At 47.2% G+C, this 26,763-nt stretch overlaps 2 protein-coding genes and 1 long non-coding RNA gene across 4 annotated transcripts in view; 1 reads left to right on the forward strand and 2 right to left on the reverse strand.

Annotated features, from left to right (window-relative positions):
* Nucleotides 1-26,763, forward strand: part of LOC308574128 (rab11 family-interacting protein 1-like) — a 190,536-nt gene that overhangs the window by 144,985 nt on the left and 18,788 nt on the right. The gene's annotated exons all lie outside the window — the stretch shown is intronic.
* On the reverse strand, nucleotides 9,645-13,639 carry LOC308574249. The gene is made up of 2 exons (XR_014002382.1): nucleotides 11,574-13,639; nucleotides 9,645-11,244 (listed from the first exon to the last, which is right to left on the reverse strand). It is a non-coding gene; the product is annotated as an uncharacterized lncRNA (long non-coding RNA).
* LZTS1 (leucine zipper tumor suppressor 1) overlaps nucleotides 15,602-26,763 on the reverse strand; it is a 45,001-nt gene continuing 33,839 nt past the window's right edge. For both annotated transcript variants that reach the window (XM_081171687.1, XM_081171688.1), the window contains exons 3-4: nucleotides 23,291-24,115; nucleotides 15,602-20,466 (exon numbers count right to left, since the gene is read on the reverse strand). In XM_081171687.1, coding sequence (XP_081027813.1) covers nucleotides 19,798-20,466; nucleotides 23,291-24,115 — 1,494 coding nt within the window. In that variant the 3' untranslated portion in view covers nucleotides 15,602-19,797. The remainder of the gene's footprint in view (nucleotides 20,467-23,290; nucleotides 24,116-26,763) is intronic.

Here is a 26,763-nt window from a genome sequence, read left to right on the forward strand (position 1 = left end):
ACTGGCGCGCTTTTGAACTGCTAGGTTGGCAGAAGCTGGGAGAGAGCAATGGGAGCTCACTTCGTTGCATGAATTTGAACTGCTGACCTTCTGATCGGCAAGCCCAAGAGGCTCAGTGGTTTAGACCACAGCGCCACAATGCTCCCGAAGCCAGACATCACATATAACCAAGTTGCTGCTAAGCTTCCTTAAGAATCCCTATACTTGTAATTTCAAAGGAGACCAGACCTCTAAGCATCCCACAGTACAGAAGAACCATATTCAGCTGGAAGAGGAAGGGGTGATGTTGAGATGCCTCATGTTATTTACACCTACACAACTCTGATGGGTTTAAGAATGCACACAGGACTTTCAACAAAACATTGCATTGTGGAGCACTCCCATTCAGTGTTCCGGCCAGCCAGCCAGCCAGCCAGCCCCTCTCCCAGGGTCTCCACTCCATTCCTTCTGGCAGAAGAGGAAGCAGCAGGAACCCATCCTGTTAACACCTCTGTGCTCCTGCTCAGGTGACTAACGGATCTCTTGGGGTTATATTTTATAATATAACATCCTAGAACAACATCCTAGAGGTCCCGGGCTCTAAGGAAGATAGATTAGCCTCAACCAGAGCCAGGGCCTTTTCAGCACTGGCTCCGGCCTGGTGGAACGCTCTGTCTCATGAGACCAGGGCCCTGCGGGATCTGATTTCTTTCCGCAGGGCCTGTAAGACAGAGTTGTTCCGCCTGGCCTTTGGCTTAGAATCAGTTTGATTCCCTCCCCCTCTTTCTTCTTTCCTTTCTCCTCCTGTGAGAGGCTGCATTTTAATGTTTTAATGTTGTATTTTAATCTTGTTTTAATGTGGTATTTTAATCTTGTTTTAATGTTGTATTTTAATCTTGTTTTTTAAGTTGTATTTTAATCTTGTTTTTTAAGTTGTATTTTAATCAACTTGTTTTTATTATTGATTGTTAGCTGCCCTGAGCCTGGTCTTGGCTGGGGAGGGTGGGGTATAAATAAAATTTTTTAATTATTATTATTATTAATATTATTATTATTATTATTATTATTATTATTATTATTATTATTATTATTATTATTTGCAGCAGCCCTTGCCAGAGTCCACTCCCTGGAGATCCAGGCTGACTCAGATGTCCAGGCCTTTGTGGGTGAGCCCGTGATCCTGAAATGCTGGTTCAAGTCCTTCTTCCCAGTCACAGAGAAGCTCACCATCGATTGGACATATCGACCTCTTGCAGGGGGCAATTTGGAGCTGGTGGGTGGTGTTTTGACTGTCTGCCTCAGCCCTGAACAGACACATAATTCCGTGGCCACTAAGCTTCAATCCTCAGTGACAATTTTGGGGTGATTTTTTTTGCCTCCTCCTAGGGCAGGGCAGGGAAAACTCTTTCAGCCTGAGAGCCACATGCCCTTCTATACAACCTTTCAAGGGCCACATGCCAGTGATGGGCTGGGCCAGAAGTAGGCAGAGCAACAATAAAGGTGAATTTTGCCTTTTCTTCAGGGAAGTTTTTAATCTGTGATATTTTACTGTATTTTTGGTTTCTATGGAAGCCGCCCAGAGTGGCTGGGGAAACCCAGCCAGATGGGCGGGGTACAAATAATAAATTATTATTATTATATTATTATTTGAACAATTGGCTCACACCCCCTCTCCATCAAGGCAAGCAAAAGGCGTTATTATTCGGCCGCTGAGCCTAAGATTCCCCATCCCTAATTTAGAGTTTTAGTAGTGTTTCTGGGCCAATAACCTGTTAGCAAAGTCACTTAATGCAGACAGAGCACAGAGACAAAAGAAACGGATAATCCTTTATTGAATAAACCCAGTACATAATATGAGAAGAAACACACAGAGTGGTTTTGTCTTAGTCCAGGTCCTTTCCATAGCAGGGTTCCCACCAAACATACAGTGGGAAGCTCCCGCAGAAGTACACAGCCAATCAGAACAGTGTAGAGACCACCCTTTTTGACTGATTGCTAAGCAACACTGCCACCCAGTCCCCTTCTTGACTAGTTGACTTTGACTCCTAACAGAATTAACCCTTAAGTTGCACACTGAATGATCCTTGCTGTTGCACTTCCCCCATATATTTTTTGTACTTCTGCAAACCTTGGTGTTCAGTTGAACATATTAATACCTCCCTATTGTTTCGCAGTTGCGCTGCTTCAGCTACAATCCTGTCAGCACTCACCAGCTGAGTCAACAGCACGAAGGAGTGATGGCTTCCGCAGTGCGTTATATTAAATAATCAAAACAAGCTTTTGCAATTGATGCTTTCTTTGTGTTCTTTGGTACTGTTCGAATGTGAAAACACCATATGGGGTTTCTTAAATGTCTAAAATGATTGTGAAGCTATAAGTAAAAACCTTGCAATTCCATGATATTAATGATTTTAGAATTGTATGTGCCATCTGTGAGACTAGGTGAATATGTAATGATGCAACTATATAAGATTGCCGGGTGGAAATGTCAAAACCAGGTGCAGTTTTTTTTAAAGGAAAAAAAGAGGTGTGCCCTGCCTCACAACCTCCTTGAGTGTTTTTGTCTGGCTAGAATATGCCCTTGAACTCTTGACTGACTGTGAATACAGAGGGGGTTTCTGAGTGTGTGCAGAAACTAGCCAACTGGGCAAAGGCAAAATGGGAACTTCTTGCCCCACCCAGCAGTGGCATGTACCTGCCCCAGGAAGGTCCCCCAGAAGGGGAAGTGGCTCTCAGGCTCAAAAAGCTTCCCCACCACTTCCATAAAGCAATATCAACAAAACTAGAGGTAAACTGAATGCCCAGTTGTAAAGCATTGACATTTTATTGCCGTTCCTGATAAGAAGTGTCCCTGTTTGCACCTGCGAAGTGTCAAGGGGGGGGCCAACACGGTGACCTCAAGACTCTCTCGGGAGGTGGTCGACTCTGCTTCCTTGAAGGCAGTGCTTTTTCTGGGTGGGGGTACGCAGGGGTACGCATACCCCTAAACATTTTGGGAATCTAAGTTTGGCCTCGTTGAGGGGCAGCATTTCAATATGAGTAGGAAAATGAGAGTACAGTAGATGCTCGGGTTGCGAACGTGATCCGTGCGGGAGGCACGTTCTCAACCCGCAGTGGCGCGTCTGCACATGCGCGGGTTGCGATTCAGCGTTTCTGCACATGTGCAACCGCCGAAACCTGGAAGTAACCCGTTCCGGTACTTCCAGGTTCTGGCAGTCCGCAACCCGAAAAACACAACCTGCAGCGTCTGTAACCCAAGATATGACTGTATCCCTAAACATTTTTTATAAAAAAAAAAGCACCACTTGCGGGTTTTTAAGCAGAGGTTGGATGGCCACGTGTCATGGATGCTTTAGTTGAGATGTCTGCATTGCAGAGGGTTGGACTAGATGACCCAAAATGCTAAAGGACTGCAACTCCCATCATTCCTGATCACTGGCTGTGCCGGCTGGGGCTGGCTGTGAGTTGTAGTCAACAAACCACATTGGCTATTCCTGTTGCAGGACATACAAGGGACTATTCCGGTATATACGGTAGTAGCGAATGCAAATATATTTGACCCTCAGCCCTTGTTTCCTGTTGGGGTTTGGTGCTGGAGGAATTAAAGCAGGGGTCAGCAAACTTACCACGCCTCATGCCGCTGTCTCCAGCACTGATCGTGTGGCAGTCCGAAGGGCGGGAGAGAGCGTGCCCATACGCGTGCGCACACGCTATTTCCTGCGCACTTCTGAGTTGGAGGAGCACCGGAAATAGCTTGTGCACATGTACATGGGCCTCCTCCGACCCGGATGTGCACCGGAAAAAACGCTTGTGCATGCACACAAGCTATTTCCGGTGCTCCTCCGACCCGGAAGTGGGCAGCTGCGCAGCGCAGTGCCGGTAAGGGCGGGGAGTGGGGGGCGCTGCGGGCCGGATAAACTAGTCCCTTGGGCCTTAGTTTAGGGACCCCTGAGTTAAAGTAAACCCTGGTAAGATTGTCGTGCCCTTCTGATGCAGCCAAAATGGAAAAGCTGCTTGTATCTTGTTTCATGAGCAGGTAGCCAGCGAGGCAAGGTGCTGTGCTGTTGTTGATGGAGGAGATTTGGAACGGCCCAGAGCTCACATACCTTTCTCTTTCCTTTTATTGCTAACCTCCCACCCCTAGAGACTGATAATGGGGCTACCAGCAGTTGTTTCCGAGATGTTGGGTGCTTGGTTACTATGGGAACAGGGCTCTGCACATACCTTTTCAAAGAGCAAGAACACGAATTTGGATAGCTATGTCAAACAAAGACATGGGCTGCTAGATCCAGTTTAGTTTGTGGTTAAGATAAAAATGAAAGTGTTTAATGGCATAAGCACTACATGACAGTGGCCTCTGCCCGAGCTATCCATAGAGCCAAGTGATCATTCCATACTCTGCACTGCTTGACTTGGATGGTGAGCTAGGCACTGTCAAAGAAAAAAAAAAGAAAAAAAGAAAGAAAGAAAGAAAGGAAAGGAAAAGGAAAAAAGACAACAGAGAGGACACTCATTTGCATAAAATTTGCACTTGCAAATTTATATGTATAGATGGAAATGTAGAAATAACAGTTATAATTTAAATGGGCTCTAAATGCAGCCATAGAACCCTGTGGATTCCCCTAGGCAACAGTGACTGGGGGAAAGATCCAATTTTCTCCATGCTCAAAGGTGACAGATCAATGACCAAGTGCGGCCAGCCCCACTCTCCAAATGGAAGCAATTTATCCAGGTGACAGACACCACTGTTAGCATCCACTATATACAATGCAGCCTCCCTCCCCTTCCTATACCTTCATGTTAAAATCCAGGGCATATGTGACAGACACAGCAGGTCCCAGTGAAAATGGAATCTAGCCTCTCCTCTGCGTGAAACCCGGCACAGGAGTTGGGAGTCCGTCTTGTGATGTTTTGATTGCCTCCTTGACTCTCCGCAAGACATGCAAGGCTCTTAGCTGGAAGCTAAACAAACAGCCTGGCCTTTCATGGTGGGTCTGGCAGGCAGCAGGTAGTAGCACACACAGTGGGGCACGCTGATTCTCCCCAGCTGCTGCCCCAATGCACTTACCCCTTTTAAGTCTTAATTTTTGTTGGAGTACCAATTAATGAGGACTGCCCACAGGGCCTGCCCTGCTGCCATCTGATTTCAGCCCCTCGGAGAAGCAAGGAGCAGCTGCCTCACCAGAGAACAAACACCCACCTTCCCCCCAAGGGGCTGGGCTGGCAGATGCAAAGCAGGGAACAGGCAGAAAGGAAGGGCAGCAGAGCTGACGAAATTGGCCACAGTGCATTTGCATCTCAAAGAGTGGCTATGGGGACGGGAAGGTCTCTCCTACATCCTCTCCTGTGATCAGCGTGGCTTTCTTTCTTTGGTGGTTCACTTCCCAAGACCTTGTTGGGATTCGTAGTGGTGATCCAGTCAGTTTTTGCAAACCGGTGGTGGAAGAGGAGCACAAGTACTGGGGAAAGAGAGGAAAACCACACAGCTGAATTACAGCCAGGGATGTGAGAAGGCAACAATTTGTATACCTGAAGGAGTGTCTCCACTTCCATCATTCTGCCCGGACACTGAGGTCCAGCGCCGAGGGCCTTCTGGCGGTTCCCTCGCTGCGAGAAGCCAAGTTACAGGGAACCAGGCAGAGGGCCTTCTCGGTAGTGGCACCCGCCCTGAGAAGTGCCCTCCCACCAGATGTCAAAGAGAAAAATAACTACCAAACTTTTAGAAGACATCTGAAGGCAGCCCTGTTTAGGGAAGCTTTTAATGTTTAATAGGTTATTGTATTTTAGTGTTTTGTTGCAAGCCGCCCAGAGTGGCTGGGGAAACCCAGCCAGATGGGCGGGGTATAAATAATAAATTATATTATTATTATTATTATTATTATTATTATTATTATTATTATTATTATTCCATCCCGGTTTCTGCTAAAACATACGCTATTTATCTCACTGTTCACTATGGCCAAAATACACATAGTTAATTTCAGTGTATGTCAATGGAAGGGGAACATCAAAAACAATGCAGAAAGCAATGCCATTATTTATGTAATGTTTAGATTAGAACAACAGCAAATACTACTGTATACTGTACTGTGTGTATTTGTGTGGTTTCTATTCCTGACCTCAGACAAACATGTGGATTGTGGCAGCCCAAACTGAGAGCAAATTTTCATGATAATTTTAAGGGCTTATTTCTGGCTGTTGATGATGGGATGTCAACCATGGCTTTGATATGGATTCATCACAGAACTGCAATCATTGGCCTGGTTTGGTTTGGGGCTGGTCCACTCCCTCACCCCTTGTCCTCCACCATGACCTTGAGGAAGAGGAGAATGGAAGCCTACCACACTGCCATCCATCTTGCTTCCATCTTCTGCTCTCCATTTCCGTCACGGTGTTCCGTTGTGCCACATGACCCGGAAAGCTGTCTATGGACAAACATCGGCTCACTTGGCCTGAAGCAAGATGAGTGCCATACCCCATAGTCACCTTTGACTGGACTTAACCATCCAGGGGTCCTTCACCTTTTCTTTTTTAACCTGAGATATGTTGGGATGTGTCCCAGGATCCATCACTCTAACCCCATGTGATGCAGAGGAGATTGCAGGGAAGCTGGCTGGTTAATTTCAGTGCCATTGGTATAATTTGCCTCACCTGTCACTGATATGAACGATGTTAAATGTCTTATTGCCCATAACTGAGGTTGGTGAGGGATGGAGAATGCTGTGAAGGCATAGGGCGGGGAAATGGGGCCCCATGAAGGAATAGGGCAGGGAAATGGGACACAGTGGCCTGTTTGCTCTGTGTGCATGCATGCATGTGCATGCAGAACGTCCCAAAACAGAAATGGGGGCTAACAAAATGAGAAGTGTGCACACTGCATGCTGAAATCAGACATTAGGATTCTTTGCCAGTTCCAGCAGTCATTCTGTCTCACTCAGAAGCTTCTGTTTCCATGGCTTCTGTAATTAAAATGTGACTTACACCACAACTGTTCAGTTTTATGATCTAGTTACAGACACATGTGAGATCAAAGAAACCTGAGGCAGGTTTGAGCAATGATGGATGATAAGATTATGGCTTCAGCTGGGGTCCGGGTGTTTTAAGGCAACTGCTTCTCCACTCTTTAGCACAAGCAGCAGACAAAGTGATAGGGAATGGACTCTGGGGTTGCCAAGGATTTCAGCCTTGGCCAGCCTGTTTTTGTACTCATTAGCTGCAGGCCCCCAGAGAGTACACAGCTGTATTTCCTGGGGTTGATGGGAGCTGTAGTTCAAGACTTCTGGAGGGCCCCGGAAGTTGGCAAAGGCTGGATCTAGTCCAACCTCCTGCAATGCAAGAACAACAACACAGAAGGTGCTGAAGTCACTTACACAAACATGTTTAGTGGGAAGGAGACAAACCAGGATGATGCCTAGAAAATTGCAAGATCTACATTTTTCTCACCGAGGTGATCACTGCCTGAACACGCCAGGTTTTAAGCCAGGAGCACATCTGTTATGCTGAAACCGTTTCATGGGTAATCAAAATGAAGCCCTTTCTTATTTCTTGCAGAAGGTGGGCTTTTCCTTTTTCCTTTTTTTTTACAGGTAGCAGGTGTGCTTTCCTCATAATGAAGTCACAGCTCCTGCTTCCTAGTGGCTCCTGTATGGCAGAAAGAATGCATACAAGGAGGTGAGCACACGCGTGAGCGCACATTATGCGCAACATCTGCCACGAGCAAATAGTCCAATCTGCTTGTCACAGCCAGGAACCTGAAACAAGGGAGGAATTTAATTTTGTTTTGCCATCCTTTGGGCTTGTCGCTTTCATCTTACTTAAGAGCTGCAGTCGCAGCCTCATCGTTCCACTTGCCAAAGTCAGGGGTCTCCTGCCAGGGGTCACTTCACACATGTCCATTCCTCAGCGAGGTCACATCGGTGTGCAAACTCCCTGGTCCTGGTGAATTCCTATTATTTCACCGGCTCCTCTCTCAATTGTGTGCTTTGCTGGACGCTTGAGGCTACCGGATGGGAAGCACCGTAGCTCAGTCATAGAGCCTTGGCTGTGCATGTGGAACAAGCATGTCTCACATCCCAGCATCTCCAGCTAGGGTAGAATAGGACCCCTGCCTGAAACCCTGGAAAGTCAGCATAAATGATACCAAGCTCCATCTGCACCCCACGGCAGTCACTTAAGATTTGCCAGTTGTTGTAAACAAAATCTGCCCCTTTTCCCTTATGGAGTATCCAAGAGCCAGCATACGAGTCCTTACATGGGTTCCTTATTGGTAGGAGAAAATAACAGAGGCCAACCAGAGAATATTGAGAAGCAAAGCAGCTAGTAAGCCTGATCTTTATTGATCTGTTGCAACAGGGTGCTCCCCTCACATGCAGGAGGATGGAGGAGGACCCAGAACCAAGGTGTGCCTGCCCTTATATACTGTAGACATTTTAAATTCCCTGCCCTAGAGCTCAAGACCACCCCTTCATACATCATACATACATCACAGAAGGGGTGTAACCCAAGACCACCCCCCACAAACATCATACCTACATCACAGAAAAGGTGGTCTACAACAGAAATTTGAATGTTGTTGTTTTTCCTGTTTGCCAGGTTATCTGATAATGCCTTATCTGATTGCCTTTCCTGGTAGTCTGCCCATTGCTTTGAAATGGTGATTACCCAATTCCTGTAACAGGGAAGGTTTTTTCACCTCCTCCCTCCTTGCAGAGAAACATTTGGTCAGCCTGGGAGTCAAAATGGTTTCAGGACTGTCTTCCTGTGCTGCTTCAGACATGTGGTTTATATATTTATGTACGTGTTTGCATGGTACATTTATGAACATTTATTATATATCTAAGACCTTAAAATTGTTATAACACAGTGAATATCAGTTGATGTTGCAACTAGTCCCTGTGAGAAAGCCTCTTGTGACTCAAAGACCTCTTTTGTGGCCCAAATTCTCCAGGATTCTTTTGCCTCTGAAACCAAGCAAGACCCAGCCTTGCTATGTTTGTGACATATGTCAAAAGTTTCTTTCTTCTCTCAAGACTCTTCACATTAGTGCCCCATTTTATTTCCACAGTTTTGAAGGCCTTATTGGACTTAAAAAAAAAATACTTTCTTATATCTGCCCTGTTTTATAGCCTATATTTGCGCACTATTTGGATATTCTCTGAATGTAAAGCAGTTTAGGAACCACAAAACAGAAGCTCAGAGAGAGAGAGAACACACAGTTGCAATCGAAATTATTCAATCCCCATTGCAAATCAGGTTTATTATCAAAATTTACAGACTTTCGGCTGTTTGCAATGAGCAAATCAAACAAAAGCAATTGAAATAGCTCGACACAATGGATGCTTCAAGTGGTTTTTCCAAATTCGGCTAAAAATGCAACTTATACTGGCTTTTGTTTGATTTTGTTTGATTTGAAACCCGATTTGCAATGGGGATTGAATAATTTTGATTGCAGCTGTAGATAACATAGGTAGCTAGACAAAAAAAGCCAGTGTTCTAAATTATCATTGCCTATAGTAACTTCCGCCAGCTTGGTGCCCTTCAGAAGTTGCTGTACTCCAAAAATCTCAACTCTGGAAAGCACTGGCTTGGAGCGGGCCCATTTTCATAGCAGTTCTCCCCGTTCAGGAAACTCAAAGAAAATAAAGGAATATTCAAGACAGTGTGACTCTGGTTTTTACAAATTTATTTATACATAAAAACATAAAATCAAGTCTACATTGGTCACCAGAAATAACATGTAAAAATAAATAAATAAATAAATAACCACCAAGAGCTCAATGGAAGGGGGGGGGGAAAGAAAAGACAGTGATAATATTAATATGTACAGCCTGAATTCCGGCTTCACCCAGGTGAGCCTGGGATGAGCCAGGGAGGCAACATGCTGGCAATGCGGACTATCAGTTTCAAACACGGCATTGGTGCAAAGGCATCAGTCATTAGGGGGTGTTCACATATCACATTCAGTGGGTTTGCCGTCTGGGCACCTGTGTACAGAAATAGTTGGGCCGTACACTCATACGGTTATTCACATGTAACAATCAATGAATGCAGTGGCGTAGCGTTGCTTGCTAGTGCCCGGGGCAAGGTGCAAAAGGGTGTTGTGCCGCAGTTTACCCATAGCATGCCCACAGGAACCTCCGCAGGTCTGGCCCAGGAGCCAGCATGCTTCCGGCCAAAGCTTGCGTGGCTGCTTCTATGTCCACACTGGGCGCTCCAGTGGCACCCTGCTGTGCCTACAGCTGCCTGCTCCTGTACGGGGGCCTTGTCTGGGGGCTCTGCGGTGGCCCCGGGGCAGGAGAGAGCTGAGGGGGCTGCCTGGCGCAGCAGCAACCCAGCGTGACCAGCAGCGGCAGGAGCCATGGTGCAAGAAAGGTGTGTCATGCCATCCCTAGGCGCTGAAAGGGATGGGCAGCGAGAGGGGGCTTTGCCCCAGCAGGGGAGGGCCTGCCCGGCTGCCTGCTCTCCACTCGCAGCCTGTCCGGCTGCCCAGGCAACATGCACGCTGCACATTACCGGGCCAGAAAAGGGAGCCACCTCCCTGCCAGTCATCTTCAGGACTGCTGCGGCACAGTTGTGCCCTCCTGAATGTGCACCTGGGGTGGTGGCCCCTGCTGCCCCCCCGCCACGTTACACCTCTGAATACGCGAACAGCCTGTGCACCTGTGCACACCAGTAGCTGAGCTGTACAAATAAACACGTGCACACTCTTTCACACAAACACTTGTACAAGTGTAGGGGCAGCCGGTACCTGTGTTCAGCGTAACATGGGAACAAGCCCATGGTCACATTAGACTGGGTGTATGTGTGTGTGCATGGCTGGTGAGACTTGGGGTTCTCTGTACCCCCTTAATGCTTCATGGGATTGATACAAAGTCTTACATTTCCAGGATCGCTAATGTAAATTATTTACTTTCCTTGTAGCGCGCTGATATAGGCCACATCCACATCCACACCATACATTTAAAGCTCTACGATACTACTTTAAACAGGCATGGCTTCCCCCAAAGAATTCTGGGAGCTGTAGTTTGTTAAGGGTGCTGAGAGTTGTTTGGAGGCCCATATTCCCCTCCCAGAACTACAATTCCCAGAGTGGTTTAACAACCAATCCGTCTTCACAGGGAACAATGGGAATTGGAGCTCTGTGAGGAGAAAAGGGGTCTCCTAATAACTCTGAGCGCTCTTTAACAAACAACACTTCCCATAATTGTTTGGCAGGATCCTCGACTGTTTGAAGTGGCAATGAAACCATTTTAAATACACTGGTGCCTCGCAAGACGAAAAGAATCCGTTCTGTGATTCTCTTCGTCTAGCGGCTTTTTCGTCTTGCGAAGCAAGCCCATTGAAGGATTGGCGGATTAGCGCTATTAGAGGCTTTTAGCGGCTTATCTGCTGATCGGATCAGCTGATAAGCGGCTTAGCGGCTTAGAAAAAAGGGGGGGGGGAACCAGCAGGAACTCGCAAGACATTGTCGTCTTGTGAAGCAAGCCCATAGGAGATTCGTTTTGTGAAGCACCTCCAAAATGGAAAACTTTCGTCTAGCGAGTTTTCCGTCTTGCAAGGCATTCGTCTTGCGGGGCACCACTGTACATGTCAACGTGGCTGTAGACAAAAGGGAGATGAAGAAGAAATCTGTTTCAGTTTGCGTTATATTAGGGGCTGATTCTGAAGAAGGGATGGAAACTTTGCCTGGTGCAGGCTGCTCAATGGGGCAAGACAGTTTGAGCATTTTACACCGATCCTGGCCGACTGCACTGGCTGCCAATGAATTTCTGGGATCAGTTCAAAGTGTTGGTTTTGACCTTTAAAGCCTTAAATAGCTCAGGACCAAAATAACTTCCCATATGAACCAAGCCAGACCCTGTGATCGTCATCTGAGATCCTTCTTTGTGTGCTCGCTTCATGAGGGGCCCCAAGAGTGGCAACACAGGAATAGGCCTTTTTTGTGGTGGCTCCCCACCTTCATGACATATCTTCAGATGCCAGGAGAAAATGTTTCTCTATAACCCAGGCCTCTGGCTGATTAAACACTCTATGGTCTGATAAATGTATTTGTGGAAGGGAGCTATTGGTTTGTTTTTGTTGTATGATGTATTTTGTGTTCTCATTTTGTATTTTCATGTTGTAAACCGCCCTGTGATCTTTGGATGAAGGGCAGTATACCAATTTGACAAATAAGAATAAAAATAATAATTTGAATGTAAACCCACCTTATTCCCAGTTCCTGAAACATGATACAAACAAAAACACAGTTAACTTTCAAGTTCGCACGTCTCTAATCCCCCCACCTGCAAAAACCACAAGCCCAAAATGTGTACAAAAATGCATACATTATTGGAAAGTGTGGAGTGAAATGCATACATTGGTGAAAATAACATATAAAAATGCATCATACCAGGGGAAATGGCTTGCAAAAAATGTGCATGTATTGTTAGGTGACATGCACACTAAAATACAGATGAATTTTAGCAAGGACCAGTGTTTCACAAACCTCTGCAGACATGTGGAGAACTGAAGGTATGACTGGGATAATGAGAAGCTGCAACTGAAAATGACAGATTCATCCATCCCTAAGTCACAAGCAAAGCAATTTGAACAGCAACAGGAAGGACTGGTGGCAAGCTTTGGCACTGTTGGGCTCCTGCTGAGGCCCACACCTGTTAGGGCTCCATTGCTAATCCTCAGAGCTTCCTTGCAATCCTCCTCCTCCTTTTTCCTCCTACCTGTTTCTTCCTGTTCACCTGCCCTTTCCACAAGAGCAAGGGGCAAAATGAGCAAGGTGGATCAGTACCTTCCACAAACTTGCCACCTCTCACCTCCTCTCAGAGTTGGTGCATATATGACAGAGGAGAGGCGCATAAAATGAGCAGCAGAAACAGCAAGGAGGAAAGAGGGGTGAAAAAAATATAGGCTTGAGCAGCCAGCCCAAGGGCCCCTCAAAATAAGAAAAGGGCATAGATTCCCCATCACAGCATACTTTTAATCCATGCTTACGAAATATTGGCGCAGGGGGAATTCTAGTCCATATTAGAAGTGGTCCTGATGTGGCACGGACATCATTCTTCTGTATCACAGGACAGTTGTGTCTGGCTTGTAATGCATATCAGAGCTGGTGAAGGACAAAATGGCTGCCCCCCACCCAGGAAAACCACTGACTGGGCTAGCTGGTTGCACGGAAGCTGACTTGAAAACATAGACATCAATTCTACGGGGCTAAGGACACCTCAGGAAAGTATGTGGGGATTGGGATGAGCTGACCCCTCACTCCTGAGGGGCCAGGCCTCCTTGGGGTAGGTCTTGCAGCTTCTTCCCAATGCACGTGACATCACATGCGTGTGTCGCACATGTGAAGTCACATGCATGTGACAAACCTCCCCCCTCCCCAAGTTAGGTGGAACTTGATGCCTCTGCTTGAAAGTGAGGCTTGGAGGACCATATTTGGCACCGGGGCCCTCAAGTTCCCGACCTCTATTTGAGAGGTACGTCGCACATTTATTCCCACTTTAGAGATGAGGGTAGGAAATAGTGCTTATACAAAAGCAATGCCACCACATGCGACTACAGCACCCAGTGCTACAGTCTCATTTGCCTAGAAAGTACTAATCCTTACCTTCATTGTTAAAACAGGACTAATCATGGCAGCCTCTCAAATTTGTTAGGAGGACAAGCACTAGTGATGGTGGTTCTAGGTTCACACCCAGGGCAAGAACTTGCACACAAGACTTGAGGCTGTGCTTTACAGCTGGGAACGTGTGCTCCAGGTACAGATCGGCTCTTTATTAAGTGGGGATGGCTTTGGACTCACACACGTGCTGGAGCAACACTTGTAGTAGCAACAGGGCCAGTTTCCTGGACAGACCCCAGAGCTCAGTTGCACAGCGGCAGAAAGACAATGCCCAGATGGCCTATCCTGTGGTGCAGAAATACTGTACATGGATTGGCTGCATGTTGGCTAGCATGTCAGTCAGAGCCGTCTTTCCCATAGGGCTTAGTGTTGTGTTGTGCCAGGGCGCCGGCCTCTCAGGGGCGCCCCAGCGAGTGGGGGAGCTGCACGGCTTTGTTGACAGCCTCCCCTTTCCCTGCACATCAGCCAGCTGTGCCCCAACCATAAGGTTGGTGGGTGTACAGCTTCCCTCCCAAGCCTCTGCGGCGATCGCTCTCCTCCCAAGGAGGCCTGGGAGGGAAGCTGCACTCTCCTCCTGTGGAGGCTTGGGAGGGGCGCAACTTTACTACCAAGCCTCTGTGAGGATCGCTCTCCTCCCGAGGAGGCTTGGGAGGGGTGCAACTTCACTCCCAAACCTCTGTGGGGATCACTCTCCCGCAGTAGCATGGGGGAGAGTTGCGCACCCTCAGATGGCTGGCAGTGTGCAGCTATGGCCACCCCAACACTATCTGTGGTAATTTGGGGGTGCTGGGCAGATATTTGCACCGCAGCGCCGCATCTGCTAAAGACGGCCCTGATTTCAGTAGTAAACCACCCAGTGGATTCAGATATAAATTGAACCCCGTGGAGAGGGACCTTCCTTGGGCGCAATCTGGGTTCAGCAGCAGGGATGTATAAGGGCTCATTTTCATCTTAGGGCAGGGTGATGTAGCATATTGACCCAAATACAGCCTTCATACAATCCAGGGTGGGGAGTTTTTGGGGGGAGGGGGAGTGTGTGTGGTTATATTTGGGTCACTACGGTATTTTCTCAACAAATACCTGTGTGTTTATCAAGGCATTGCAGTTGTGGGAGGGTGGCACACTTTGAGTCTTGGAGTACAGCTGTGTGTGTGTGAAAAGCAATGCGGGGGCTGGGAGTTTGGGAAATGTTTACACAGAAAGTTAGTGGGTGGAGAAAGGATTAAGTTCTCCCGGTCACGGGTCCTCTCTAGCATACTGTTTATGAAATGTTTATGAACACAGGGTTGGGAGCCTCCATTGTCTCAAGCCTTCAGGAAAAGAGGAAGGCCATTGTTTTCAGCCTTCTAATTCAAGGCCTCCTACACTGCTAAAATGCAGAGCTCTAGAAATCACTTGCAAATTAAGGCCTGCTTCACACATTACAGGTTAAGCACATATGCAACGTCAGTGTGGAGGGACACCATGCTCAAATCCACATCTATTTTGTGCCATATATGTGGCCAATGACAGCTTTCTGGCATCTCTCCCCACCTCTCATTCTTAAAAATTACATGAAGCTCTTAGGTGCTAGTTTTAAAACCAGAAGTCTCTAATCCGTATGGAGGGGGATTTGAAAATGATCAGAGGTAAATTGGAGTCCAACAATTTTTTATGGAAAGGAGAAAAGTAATTTCCTATGGACTCCTTGCAATTCTTAATGGCATGAATCCTGATTTTGGAAAGCAAATAGGAACAGAAGGAATACAACAGACTGCGGCCTCATCCTTTAATAACAAGGAAGTGGGAAGAACTGGGGAGATGGCATAGCTGTGGACTTGTTCCCAGTCAGGATGTTTTCCTGCGAATGATCTTCAAGGCAGCTAGAAACCACCACCGGCTTTGCAAGGCTGTTTCTGCTAGTTACAGATGCTACAAAGAATGCCATAGTGACCAGCTGAAGTTCTAACTAAGCATTATTTGAAGATGTGTATAACTAAACCCTGATGGGTGATTTTCTTTACAAAAAGAAAAAGCAGCCAGGGTGGTAGAGGGAGAAGATAAACAATGCAGCCCTACACATGTCTACTCAGAAGTGATTTCCATTTGAATGGAGAAGTGGCAGAAAAGAGTGGATTCAAGTTGATTCGCTATTAAGAATTTCTGCAGCCTCTTTTCCTCTGCAGAGTTCCAAATACATGCTTGTTAAAAGTCAACATGGTTAGGGAGCAGATGAGGGCATGTCTGGAGCAGGGCATTTTAATAAATCATGGCTTTAAGTTGACCTGTTCAAAACAAATCATTGTTGAGATTAACAATGGGTTCTCAGGTTTGGATAATGCACCAAGTTGTAGTCAATTAAAAACAGAAGGGAAAAAAGCCTTCCAATCTCCTTTCTAAGACTCAGTGTGTCTCATTCCCACCACAATAAACCATAGTTTACTGTGGCACCCAAACACAAAAAATGTCAACTCATAAAAACTCAAGGTCAGGGAAAGGAGCCCAATGTCTCAAAAGAAAATGGAAATCATGATCAAAGAAAGAAGGGTAAAAATATATTATAATAATAACCTGCTGCAAACTCCTGTCATTGTTTTTTGTGTTCTCCGATACGAAGACCACAACGACTAATTTACCTGGCCGCACAGTTAGGGTCATGTGTTTATTTTAAAGCACTAGTAGAGTTGCTGTCATTGCTGCTTTCAATATTACATAATCACCATTCAGATTTGAAATGCTCAAATCATCATCCCCATTGGCAGTGAGACTGTGGGAATGAATGTGTTCTCAAGAAGACTTCAAAATATTTGTACACAATCAGCTCAAACCACTGGTGAGGATGGGGGACAAGGAAGGGAACTGGTGAGATCCAATTCTTTTACATGACAAATTATTGCTCTCTTTTGGAAGTTTCTGCTTGTAGATGCGGTGGAGCATGGAAGCAGACAAACAAGGCTTCTTTAAGCCACCTGCTAAGTTTCCTAAACTGTCGGTGCGGCCAAAGATCTTAATGTGTTGTGACCAAAAGCTAGGGGAGCAAGGGGTAACGGGAAATATGTGAAGGGAACACCCGCTGCCTCTTTTATAGTTAATCCCTCGTTCCATTACTTATGGAAGGAAAATACTACAGGCACTACACTTTTAGAAAAAAAATAAAATTGCACCAGGTGATCCAAACACAGGCCACCTCCACACTGTCAGTATTCTGCAGGAGCACAACTGAAATTTAGGATTGCACAATTAAAGTTGATTAAAGCACTCAGTCGCCCGAGTGTAACACATCTACTTAAACACCCACCCACCTCCCCAAACTGACTTTTTGTAGTTGGGAAAGTGATGGGGAGTTGCATTGGCAAATGTGGGATGAACAAACAATTATTACCACCAAATCAGGGTGAATTAAGGACCAATGCTAATCGTTGTATAATCTCCTGGCAAAGAAATCAGAATGAATGTTCGAATGAAGACCAGACATAGCCTAACTTCTGTTTAGGCACAAATCATGACGGGATGCTCAATAAACAGGTCATCTGGAGGAGCTGAGCTAAGCCTTTGGGGCAAATGCAAAATTGTACCGGAGGTGTTCTGCCCTCTCACAAAAGATGCCTTTGAGGCTTAAATAGGAAAACAGGCTCCCAGTTTAATGATGTCTGCCAACAGCTGGTCCCCTGCCCTTAGGTGAGGTAGATGGAGGGGAGGAGAAAGACAGCAGGCGGGCACTGTGGAAAGTTGATCGGATCAGCAGGATATGGCAAGCAGGCTACACCAAGCCCCTCCCACTCAGAGGTTATTAACCCCATGGGGTCACTGGTGGTTCACCAGGGAGCAGGCTGGTTTTGAGACTGCAATTAACAATGCAAATTCTGCTAATCAGAAACATATGTGCATAAACCCAATTAGCTGGCTGGGAGGCAGGCAGAGAAGAGGGGACAGTGTAACACTGTCAGGGCTTCGTGTTCACAAGCCCAAGAGTGATGCTTTTAATCACCACTGCAAGCTGGGAGTAATCTGCGGAGGTTTTCCCCATCCTTTCTATTCCCCCAGAAAGTCGAACAAGGTGGAGCATACCATGCCACCTGCAAGAAGTTTGCTGTACATTTCACAGCAGCAACTGGGGATGGAGGTGGAATTCAATTTAGTTCACATTTAAAAGGTAGCCTACCTAGTTTGCGCTTTTATAAAAGGATAGGTGAACTGATATACAGCCTGCCCTGTGTTGCCCTGGCAACCGGCAGGCTCTTTCCACAGCCAGTGAGGCAGAAACAGGTTCTCTGCTAGCTTGTAGTTGGTTGGTTTGGGGCTCTCTTGGGACGAGCTCCATACAAAGGCAGAGAACTTACAAGCGCCTGTCTGGAACAGGTGCTGCTTTGGATTGTTAACTGATCAATTCTTTTGCCCCTGAGAAGAAGAGAGTTTTAAATCTTTTGATCCAACTATTTGTGTTCCAGAATTACTACATTAAGAACTCCACTTTGCTGTACCACTCTGGCCTAGTCCTTCCTCCGTCCTATTCCATCTGCATTTCACAGCTCCTGGGGTGTCTCAATAAAGGAAGGGGGTGGTTTCCTGTGGGTTCAAAATACCCTTTGAAGGTCACACCTGCACCCTTCATTTAAAGCTGCATTATCCCATTTTAAGCAAGCATAGCTTCCTCCAAAGAATCATGGAAACTTTAGTATGTTATGGGTGATCAGAGCTGTTAGGAGACAACCTATTCCCCTCAAAGAGTTATAATTATGGGAGTTCACCAGGAAGAAGGGTTGATTGTTAAATCACTCTGAGAACGGTAGCTCTGCAGGGGGAATAGGAGTCTCTTAATAACTCTCAGCACCCTTAACTACAGCTTCCAAGATTCTCTGGGGAGAACCATGACTGTTTAAAAGGCGTAATACTGTTAGAAATAGTGCAGATTGAACCCTATTGGCAAAACAGAGGACAGGTAATGCGGACAGTAAACACGAGATATTTGCCAAAAACAAGCCTTCCCAAAAACTCCATAAAAATATTCACATTTTCGATAACTGAATATAAACATTCCCATTCAACACACACACCATTTCGGTTCCCACTCCCACATTAAATAAAAATAGACCTCTCCCAGCTTTTACCTGCTCATGGAAGAGGCAATGCCAAGCAATGACAAGGAAGATCTGGTGGCTGATTTGCCAGTTTATGGCTTCTAGTAGCCTAGAACACTAGCCCATTACTTTGGACAGGAGAAGTATGCTGGAGAAAGAGGGTGCTCCACAGGCAACCAGTGGAACAGGGTTGTTCTCTCCCAGATGAGAAAACACACAAATGCCTTACATTCCATCTGATCCCCAAGTATCTCAGAATCCTATTGCTATCCTCTCTGAGGAAAAGGACAAGATATATTCTTGTCTCTGCATTTCATGTATAGAAGCTGACTGGGTAGGCAACTGCATTTTGCTTCAACTATGGTGTCTTCCACACCTGAGGGCAAGAGGGCACCTTAGGAGCTGCAGGGCAGGCTGCCTGGCACGCACAGCTCTCCACCACTCCTGGCCCCCCAGCATCTGCAACCTGAGGCAGATCCCTCACATTGCCTAATAGGAGGGCCGGCCCTGACCACTTACGTATCCCTGGTCAAGAAGAATTTGCAGGATATTCTTGACAACCTGTGATGACGGACTCTAACAAAGGAACAAGTGGCCAAATCCTGCACTTTCCCCCTAAAAATGTCTTCTCACGTGGCAACAGAGAGGCTCGCGGAGCATGAACAGGCCTCATCCCATAGTTTAGTGGCTGCAGGAGAGCTATAATGGCATTTGCTATGGCTGGCACTCCAGTAGCCCTTGGGAACTGATATCTGGGTCATGGGCAAGAAGCAGCCGCCTGTGGTAATTGGCATGGAGATTATTGCATATTCTCCACTGAAAGCAGCTGCTGCTTTGCTTCTATCTTGACAGAATGATCAACTGGTAAGGGCCCCCCCCGCACTTCCCTTTATATTTCTCACTGGGATGCTCTAGTCGGGATAGCGGTCCCAGAAGGATGCACTGGGCATGACAGGGTTGGGGTTGGTGCCTCACACCATTAACATGTGGCAGGACAACAGCTGGCGATCCATTTTGGCCAGGCAAAGGACCTCAACCAAGAAAACAGGTGGTTCTCCTGGACTGTACACACACAATCTCCTCCCCCCCAGTTGAAAGACGCATCTCCTCTCCAGAGCGGGCAAGACGACGCAGAACCCTTCAGATTTCAGTGGCAATAATGTCCTCATAAGGGACATCAGTTCCATGGAGGTCAAGGTCTAAAGGCTCTTTGCCATCCTCCCCTGCAGCCAGCTGCTGGAGCATCTTCTCCAGGTTCTGGTTCCGTTTGTACATGTGCAGGTAGCTCTGCTGCAGCTGCTTCTGGTAGTGGATGACTTTCTCCTTCTCCTCCTTCCAGGTCTGCCGCTCCTGTTGGAAGCCGGCCGTCATCTGCTGGTTGCTATCCTGAGCCTCTCCCAGCTCGGCCTTCAGCTTCTCCACTTCCCGCCATAGGGCTTGCGCTTCCTCCGTCATGCTCCCCTCCAGGCCCGCGGAGGCCGCCCCACACTTCATCTGCTCCCTGAGGATGGTGAGTTCCGTCCGCAGCTCTGCGATCTCCTGCTCCAGCAGGTTCACCTTCTCCCTCAGGAGCTCCGACTCGTTCTTCTTGCGCTGGAGCTCGTTCTCGCACACCTCCAGCTCCATAGCCTTGGCGCGCAGGGAATCTTCCAGGTCCTGGATTTTCATATCTAGCAATTCCATCTTTGCCCGGACGTCCTTCAGCTGAGCTTTCAGGTTGAGGACCTCGTTGGTCTTGCTGTTGAGCTCTGTCTGGGATTCCTTCAGCTGCTGCTTCAGGAGAGAGATTTCACCAGACTTCTGGCACACCTGGAGGGAAATATGACAACAACAGCCAGGGTGTCATCCAGGAATGAGGCCAAAGCTATGGTGCAACTAAGTTTAGTGTGGACAAGCAGTGATTATGGTATACATGAGAATAGATTAGACCAGGGTGGGGAACTTCAGGTCCAGAGGCCAAAGGCAGCCCTCCTGGCCTCTCCAGCTGGCCATAAAATCACCTCCCAGAAAAGCCCCCAAGAACCGCGTTCCCTTTAAAGAGCGCACGGTTCTTGCGGGAGACGGGGGAAGGTACAGAGGGCAGCTTACCCATTCACAGCCTCTTCCAGGCAGGGGGAGCCTTCATCCCGCTGCCCAGGAGAGGCTTCAGCGGCTATCCCAGAAGCCAGATCCCTCTTGCTGTTCTGGCTTCTGGGATTCAGAATTTATTTTTTCTTGTTACCTCCCCCCCAAACTAGGTGCGTCTTATCGTCTGGTGCGTCCTATAGAGCGAAAAATGTAGTAATTAATTCAACCCCTCCTTAAAATCAACCTTTTTTGGAGAAGCCTTTGGCACAACTGCCTAGTTCTCTGTCTTGCTATAACTCAGCCTAAGCACGCGTAAGGGCATGGCCACATGTTGCTTCTCTGTTAACCTCTGCCTCTTGTTTCTCTCCTCTTCTAGGTTGAAGTTTGTAAGCTCCTGGGGGCAGGGACCTTCCCACTTCAACTCTGTAAAGCACCGTGCATTGAGATGGTGCTAAACAGCTAGCTCTTCGTTGAATTATGAACCTCTAGTGCTCTCCCGATTTTTGTTCCAATGCAATTAAATGACTGTATAAACATAGAAATATTTCATTCCAAAAAAGTAACCAGCAAACTTCCAGCACACCCACTGAAGTTAATGGACCCAAGTTAGTCATGTCCATAAATTTCAGTGAGTCAACCATGACTCCTGTTGGTTTCAACCCAATGAAAGTGATGGTGATGATGATAATGAATATTACATCAACGAAAGAACTGACAATGTTTCCTACGATTCTTTTTATGACTGTGACATACCAAAGGGTGTAGCTGCCTAACAGGAAGAGGTCATTTCATTGGCTCAGGCCAGCCCATTTAGATGAAACTTATGCGAACACGGGGGGCCACTAGGGGGCACATCGGAAGATGGCTGACAATAACATCTCTCCGACCCACACGAGGTAATTTGGAGGCTATGATGGGAGTAATTAGCCTCCCTAACCCCCCCCCCCGGGACGGTGGGGGGGACTGCCTTTGCCTGCTGTGCCCTATACCACCCCCAAACTTGTGGGGATGGGGGCACTAGGCACAAAGCCCTCCTGTGGGATTCCGGCACTCCTGGACGCCGTCCCTGATTCGCGCCACTAGCTGCTAGAACTTCAAAAGAAAACAATTTGGATGAAGGAATGCACATATTTCAAGGAAGGAGGGGAGTAAAGACTGCTATAGAAGAGATCTCTGATAAAACAAGACAAGAATAAAACATGAGAAGATACGCCAAGACACAGTATGGCAAATGACTGATGGGGGAGGGGGGGAAACTTTCCTTTCTTTTCTTATGTGATTAACAAGAATCCCCTCCCCTCACGAGTCACGAGTCAGAAATGTCGTTTTAAGGACTTAAGCTGTGGATTTAAGGCTGTGTGGAGATAAACTTTCGAACCAAAGCATGTTTTAAGAAGAGCGAGGAATGTATAAGAGCTTGGGAATGACGCAGTTAAAAATGCCGTCGCCATATTGGAAAGTTCTGTCGGAGGTCTTGAGTCTGGGAGGAGAAAGAGAGAAATAGAGCTGTTTATATATTGTGGGTGAAACTCCTCAGAAGGACTTAAGAGCGACAGCTTTGCGAGATGGAAAGAGCGATGTTATCTATGAAGGCGATGATATATGGAAACCATCTCAATTTGAGGAATGGAAGAACGGAAAATTCACACAGGATTATTATTATTATTGGTGTTTATCGGCTTAAGGAGACTATCAGAAGAGATCATAAAGAAAAAAGAGAAAATATATAAACAAGATGTGATGTGGAAACAGCAAGATAAGACTGGATAGAATTATGAACTCTGTTTGGACTGATTTGGACATTAGCGCAGTAGCAAGAAGATGATCAGAATCCCCCTTCGGATCTTGAAATATGGGTCCCCCCAACAAAATTTAAAATTCGGCTTTGTAATTCGGAATTTATGTGATGTGATTTGATTTGATTTGATTGGCCGGTTAATAATTTTTTAATTTTTTTTTAAAGAAACTTATGCGAACACCATTTTGGTACGTATGTGTCAGGGGACTGCCATCGGAACAGGGAAGGGAGGCAGAGGGGCCGTTGGGATACAGGGAGCTTCTGAAAATCTTGCGAAGCAGTTCCTCTTCCTGCAATGGGGAAAGCCACACCTCCGGGGTGAAGGAGGGGAAGGGGCTAGAGGATGCTGCGGGGAGCCTCAGCACCGCTCCTGGTCAAGCCGGCCAGGATGGAAACACGCCTCATCCGTCACCCACCTCGTGCAGAGGAGTAAAATGCAAAGAAGGAAGGAAACAGCTGGGGGTGACTAAGTTCTTATGTTGGGGGAGGACCCGGAAAGAGCCACTCCCGGATTCTGCTAGCAGTTTAGGCAGACATGAACTGATGGTTCTGCACTGTAAATAGTGTTTGCACCAAAATAAAACCTGTTAAAGACAAGTCGGAGTCCTGCCTGGTTACTCACGAGCAACCACCACTGACATCTGACAGTACGCTTGCCTGACTTGTGGTGGCAACACATCCTTTACTCCCTCTGTGTACCCATGTACAACACATTCCCACCCCATTGCGGCGCAAGCTTTTCCCTATTAGGATGGAGCTGGGCCTCACCTCCCACTGAGTTTCCTCCAGCGCTGGGGCAAAGTTGGTCTTTTCCTTCTCATAGGACCTCAGCTTGGCCTCCAGGAGGTCCTGCTCCTTCATCAGGTTGGCCAGTTCCTCCCGGAGCTGCTGCTTCTCCTGCTGCAACTGGAACACTTGCAGCTGAAGCAGCTGCTGTGTCCTGTGGCTCTTCTGCGACGCCTGCTTGAGCCTGCTGTTGCATTTCTGCTTCAGCCCTTCCATCTCGTCCCTGCAGCGCCTCTGCTTTTCCTCGTAGCTTTGGCAGGAGGTGATCTCCTTCTCCTCAAAGCTGCACTGCAGCTCCTGAAGCTCTCCTTCCCTCTCCAGAAGCTTCTGCTCCAGCTCCTGGATGGCCGACTCCTCCGTGGAGATGGGCGAGCGGACGCAGGAGTTCTTCTCGCCCGGGTGGGGAGCAGCAGACATTTTGCCAGGGTTCAGGATCTTGGTGCCCCCATCCGAGAAGGACAAGGCCTTCAGGCTCATCATGTTACTGTCCTGCAGGATGGCGCACTGAGTGATGTTCAGGGCTGAGCCCCCAAATCGGCTGATGGGTCCCACGGGAGCGACAAGGGGGTCCAGCTGGTAGCTGCTGGCTGTACTGTGCGTGGGGAGGCTAGACATGGAGTTTCGTCCTGAGTCTGACAGTCCTCCGGAGCACAGAGCAGGCTTAGCGTCCGGATCCTTGGCTTTCTCCTGTGATTGGAGCTTCTGGGGAACATGGTTGCCGTGCTCTGGAGAAGAGTGGAGGACTGTGCTGGAGCGAGGGAGAACAGGCTTGAAGGCTGTGGGCCTCGTAGCACTCTTGTCAGTGGCCTGGGGGGGGAAAGAAACTGGATAATTACTGGGACTGGCAAAGGTGACAGAGACAGCCAAACCAAAAGTTCGAAAAGGAGTGAGAAATTTATAAAGTGCCTTCAAGTTAAAACCTGGACATGCTTTGATGAATTTTCACAAACCACAATATGGATTATAAGTATAGTATTCAGATAACAGAAGAAAGGGCAAAATGATTAAAGAAGCAGTTTATTAAACAGATAAGACAGACCTGCTTTGAGGAAGACAAAAGCCTATTGGGGAAGATAAGGAATTGGGAATTAAGAAAAATGTGGCATAAGTTCTTTTGAGAGAACGTATGGATTTATGGATGTATGTTTTTATTATTTTATCATTTTTGTTAATTTATTGTGTGTGTAAGAAAACTAATAAAAAGCATATTAATTTTTTTTACTGGGGGTACAGGAGTTTCCAACACTTGGTCCTTTTTCACCTATGCCAGAGAAAAGGCGTCACGGGGGGACGGGGATGGGACAACCACCTTAAAACTATTTGGTCAATGGAGGTCTGATTTGGCATGTTTATTTGACATATTTAGCAAGGAAAACTTTTCAAAAGAATATACCGTGTTGGTTTTCTCTCTCTTCTTTGTATCTGAAATATTTTCCTTCTTTTTTGTTTCCTTTTTATTTTTTCCACTTTACTTTGTTTTACTGAAACATTTCCAATGAAATATGAGAATCAAGAGGAAAAGAACTATTTTTCTAATAGCTCAAAGAAGTTAAACCGAAATATTTAGTAGTGGGGAATTCGATAAAATGTGCACAGTATGACACTACTGATTGCTTGATTGCTTTTAATCAGGAGTGCAAAATAGCTTTCAGATCAAGGTCCACATTCCTTTCTGGGCAATGATCCAAGGGCCACATGCCAGTAGTGGGTGAAATTTTGCCTTTGTGTACTAGACTAGTCTCTACCGGCACTCGCACCCACCTCTCTGTTCTCCATCCAGGCAAGATAGAAGCATTATCAAAGTTCAAGAGCATGTCCTACATAGGCCAAAACATGGGGGGGGGGGTAAAAGCAGGCCCATTGAGGTGCATGACCTGAGAAGAATTCCAAGGGCGTGGAAGGGCCCCTGGACCTGTGGCTTCTCAGCCCTCTGAATGCTACATGCTACATTCAAACAACTGCAAAGCTCTACTTGGGAACTGTAATGATCTGAATTCTTGTAAATAAATACAGTGGTACTTCTGGTTGCGAATGGGATCTGTTCCGGAGGCCCGTTCGCAAACTGAAAAGCGCACAACCCGCAGCAGCGTGTCTGCGCACGGGCGGGTTGCAATTCGCAACTTCTGCGCATGTGTGTGACGTCATTTTGTGCTTCTGCGCGAGAGGCAAAACCCGGAAGTAACCCTTTCCAGTACTTCCGGGTTGCCGCGGGACGTAAAGTGAAAGAACGTAACATGAAGAGGATGTAACATGAGGTATGACTGTAAAGGCATGACAACCCCACAGCGTGCACTTCCCTTCCACTGTACAGATCTTAAGGGAAACACTAAAGGCACAGGAGGGATGTGGGTGGCGCTGTGGGTTAAACCACAGAGCCTAGGACTTGCCAGTCAGAAGGTCGGCGGTTCGAATCCCCGCGCCGGGGTGAGCTCCCATTGCTCGGTCCCTGCGCCTGCCAACCTAGCAGTTCGAAAGCACGTTAAAGTGCAAGTAGATAAATAGGTACTGCTCTGGCGGGAAGGTAAACGGCGTTTCCATGCGCTGCTCTGATGTGCCAGAAGTGGCTCAGTCATGCTGGCCACATGACCCGGAAGCTGTAAGCGGCTCCCTCGGCCAATAAAGCGAGATGAGCGCCGCAACCCCAGAGTTGGCCACAACTGGACCTAATGGTCAGGGGTCCCCTTTACCTTTTAAAGGCACAAGGTTAGCTGGAGGAGGGGCTCAGTCTGGCTGTCTTCTTCCCGGAAGGGAGCTGCAAGGCTGGCAAGGAATGGCTGTGAGCTGCCCTGCCTGCTGCTGGTGTTGTTCTTGTGGGCACCAGGGATCTGGGAGCGGATCCAGTCCTCAGTTGCAGGATGAAAGACAGTGGAGGGGCAAGGAGAGGGGGTGCTACAAAAGAGCAGCCAATAAAAAGGAAGAGGAACAGGAGAGGAGTAAGAGAAGAGATGTGGAGTGTATGGGAAGGGGTGAGAAAGGTAGTCCCTCAGCAAAAGGCAGAATGGAGATGGGGAAGGCAAAGGATGCAGTTTTTGGCAGTAATGCTTGTGAATATCAGTTGCTGGAAGCTACAGGAGGAGAGAGGGCTCAGATCCTGCTTGCACATTTCCTACGGGCATCTGGTGGGCTGCTGTGAGAACAGGATCCTGGACCAGATAAGCCACTGGCCTAAGTTTTTACAACAGTGTGGTAAGGAATGAGCCAATACGGAAAGTCTCAAAGATGCAATACGAAGGAGAGAGGGCAATAGAGAGGAAGGAAAGAGTGCAGGCATGGGGATTGGAGGGGGTGGTGCTTTAAGAGAGAAGAACAAGAGAAAATAGTTCGAGTCCTGCTGGATCTGGCCAAAGGCCAGCATCTTGTTCTTACAGCGGCCAACCAGCTGCCTTTGGGAAAACCAAAAGCAGGACCGGAGGGCAACAGGGCTCTGCTAACTTGCAGTTACTTGCAGTAACTTG

This window comes from Podarcis bocagei (assembly GCF_964188305.1).
Source record: "Podarcis bocagei genome assembly, chromosome: 15".
Lineage (NCBI taxonomy): Eukaryota > Metazoa > Chordata > Lepidosauria > Squamata > Lacertidae > Podarcis > Podarcis bocagei.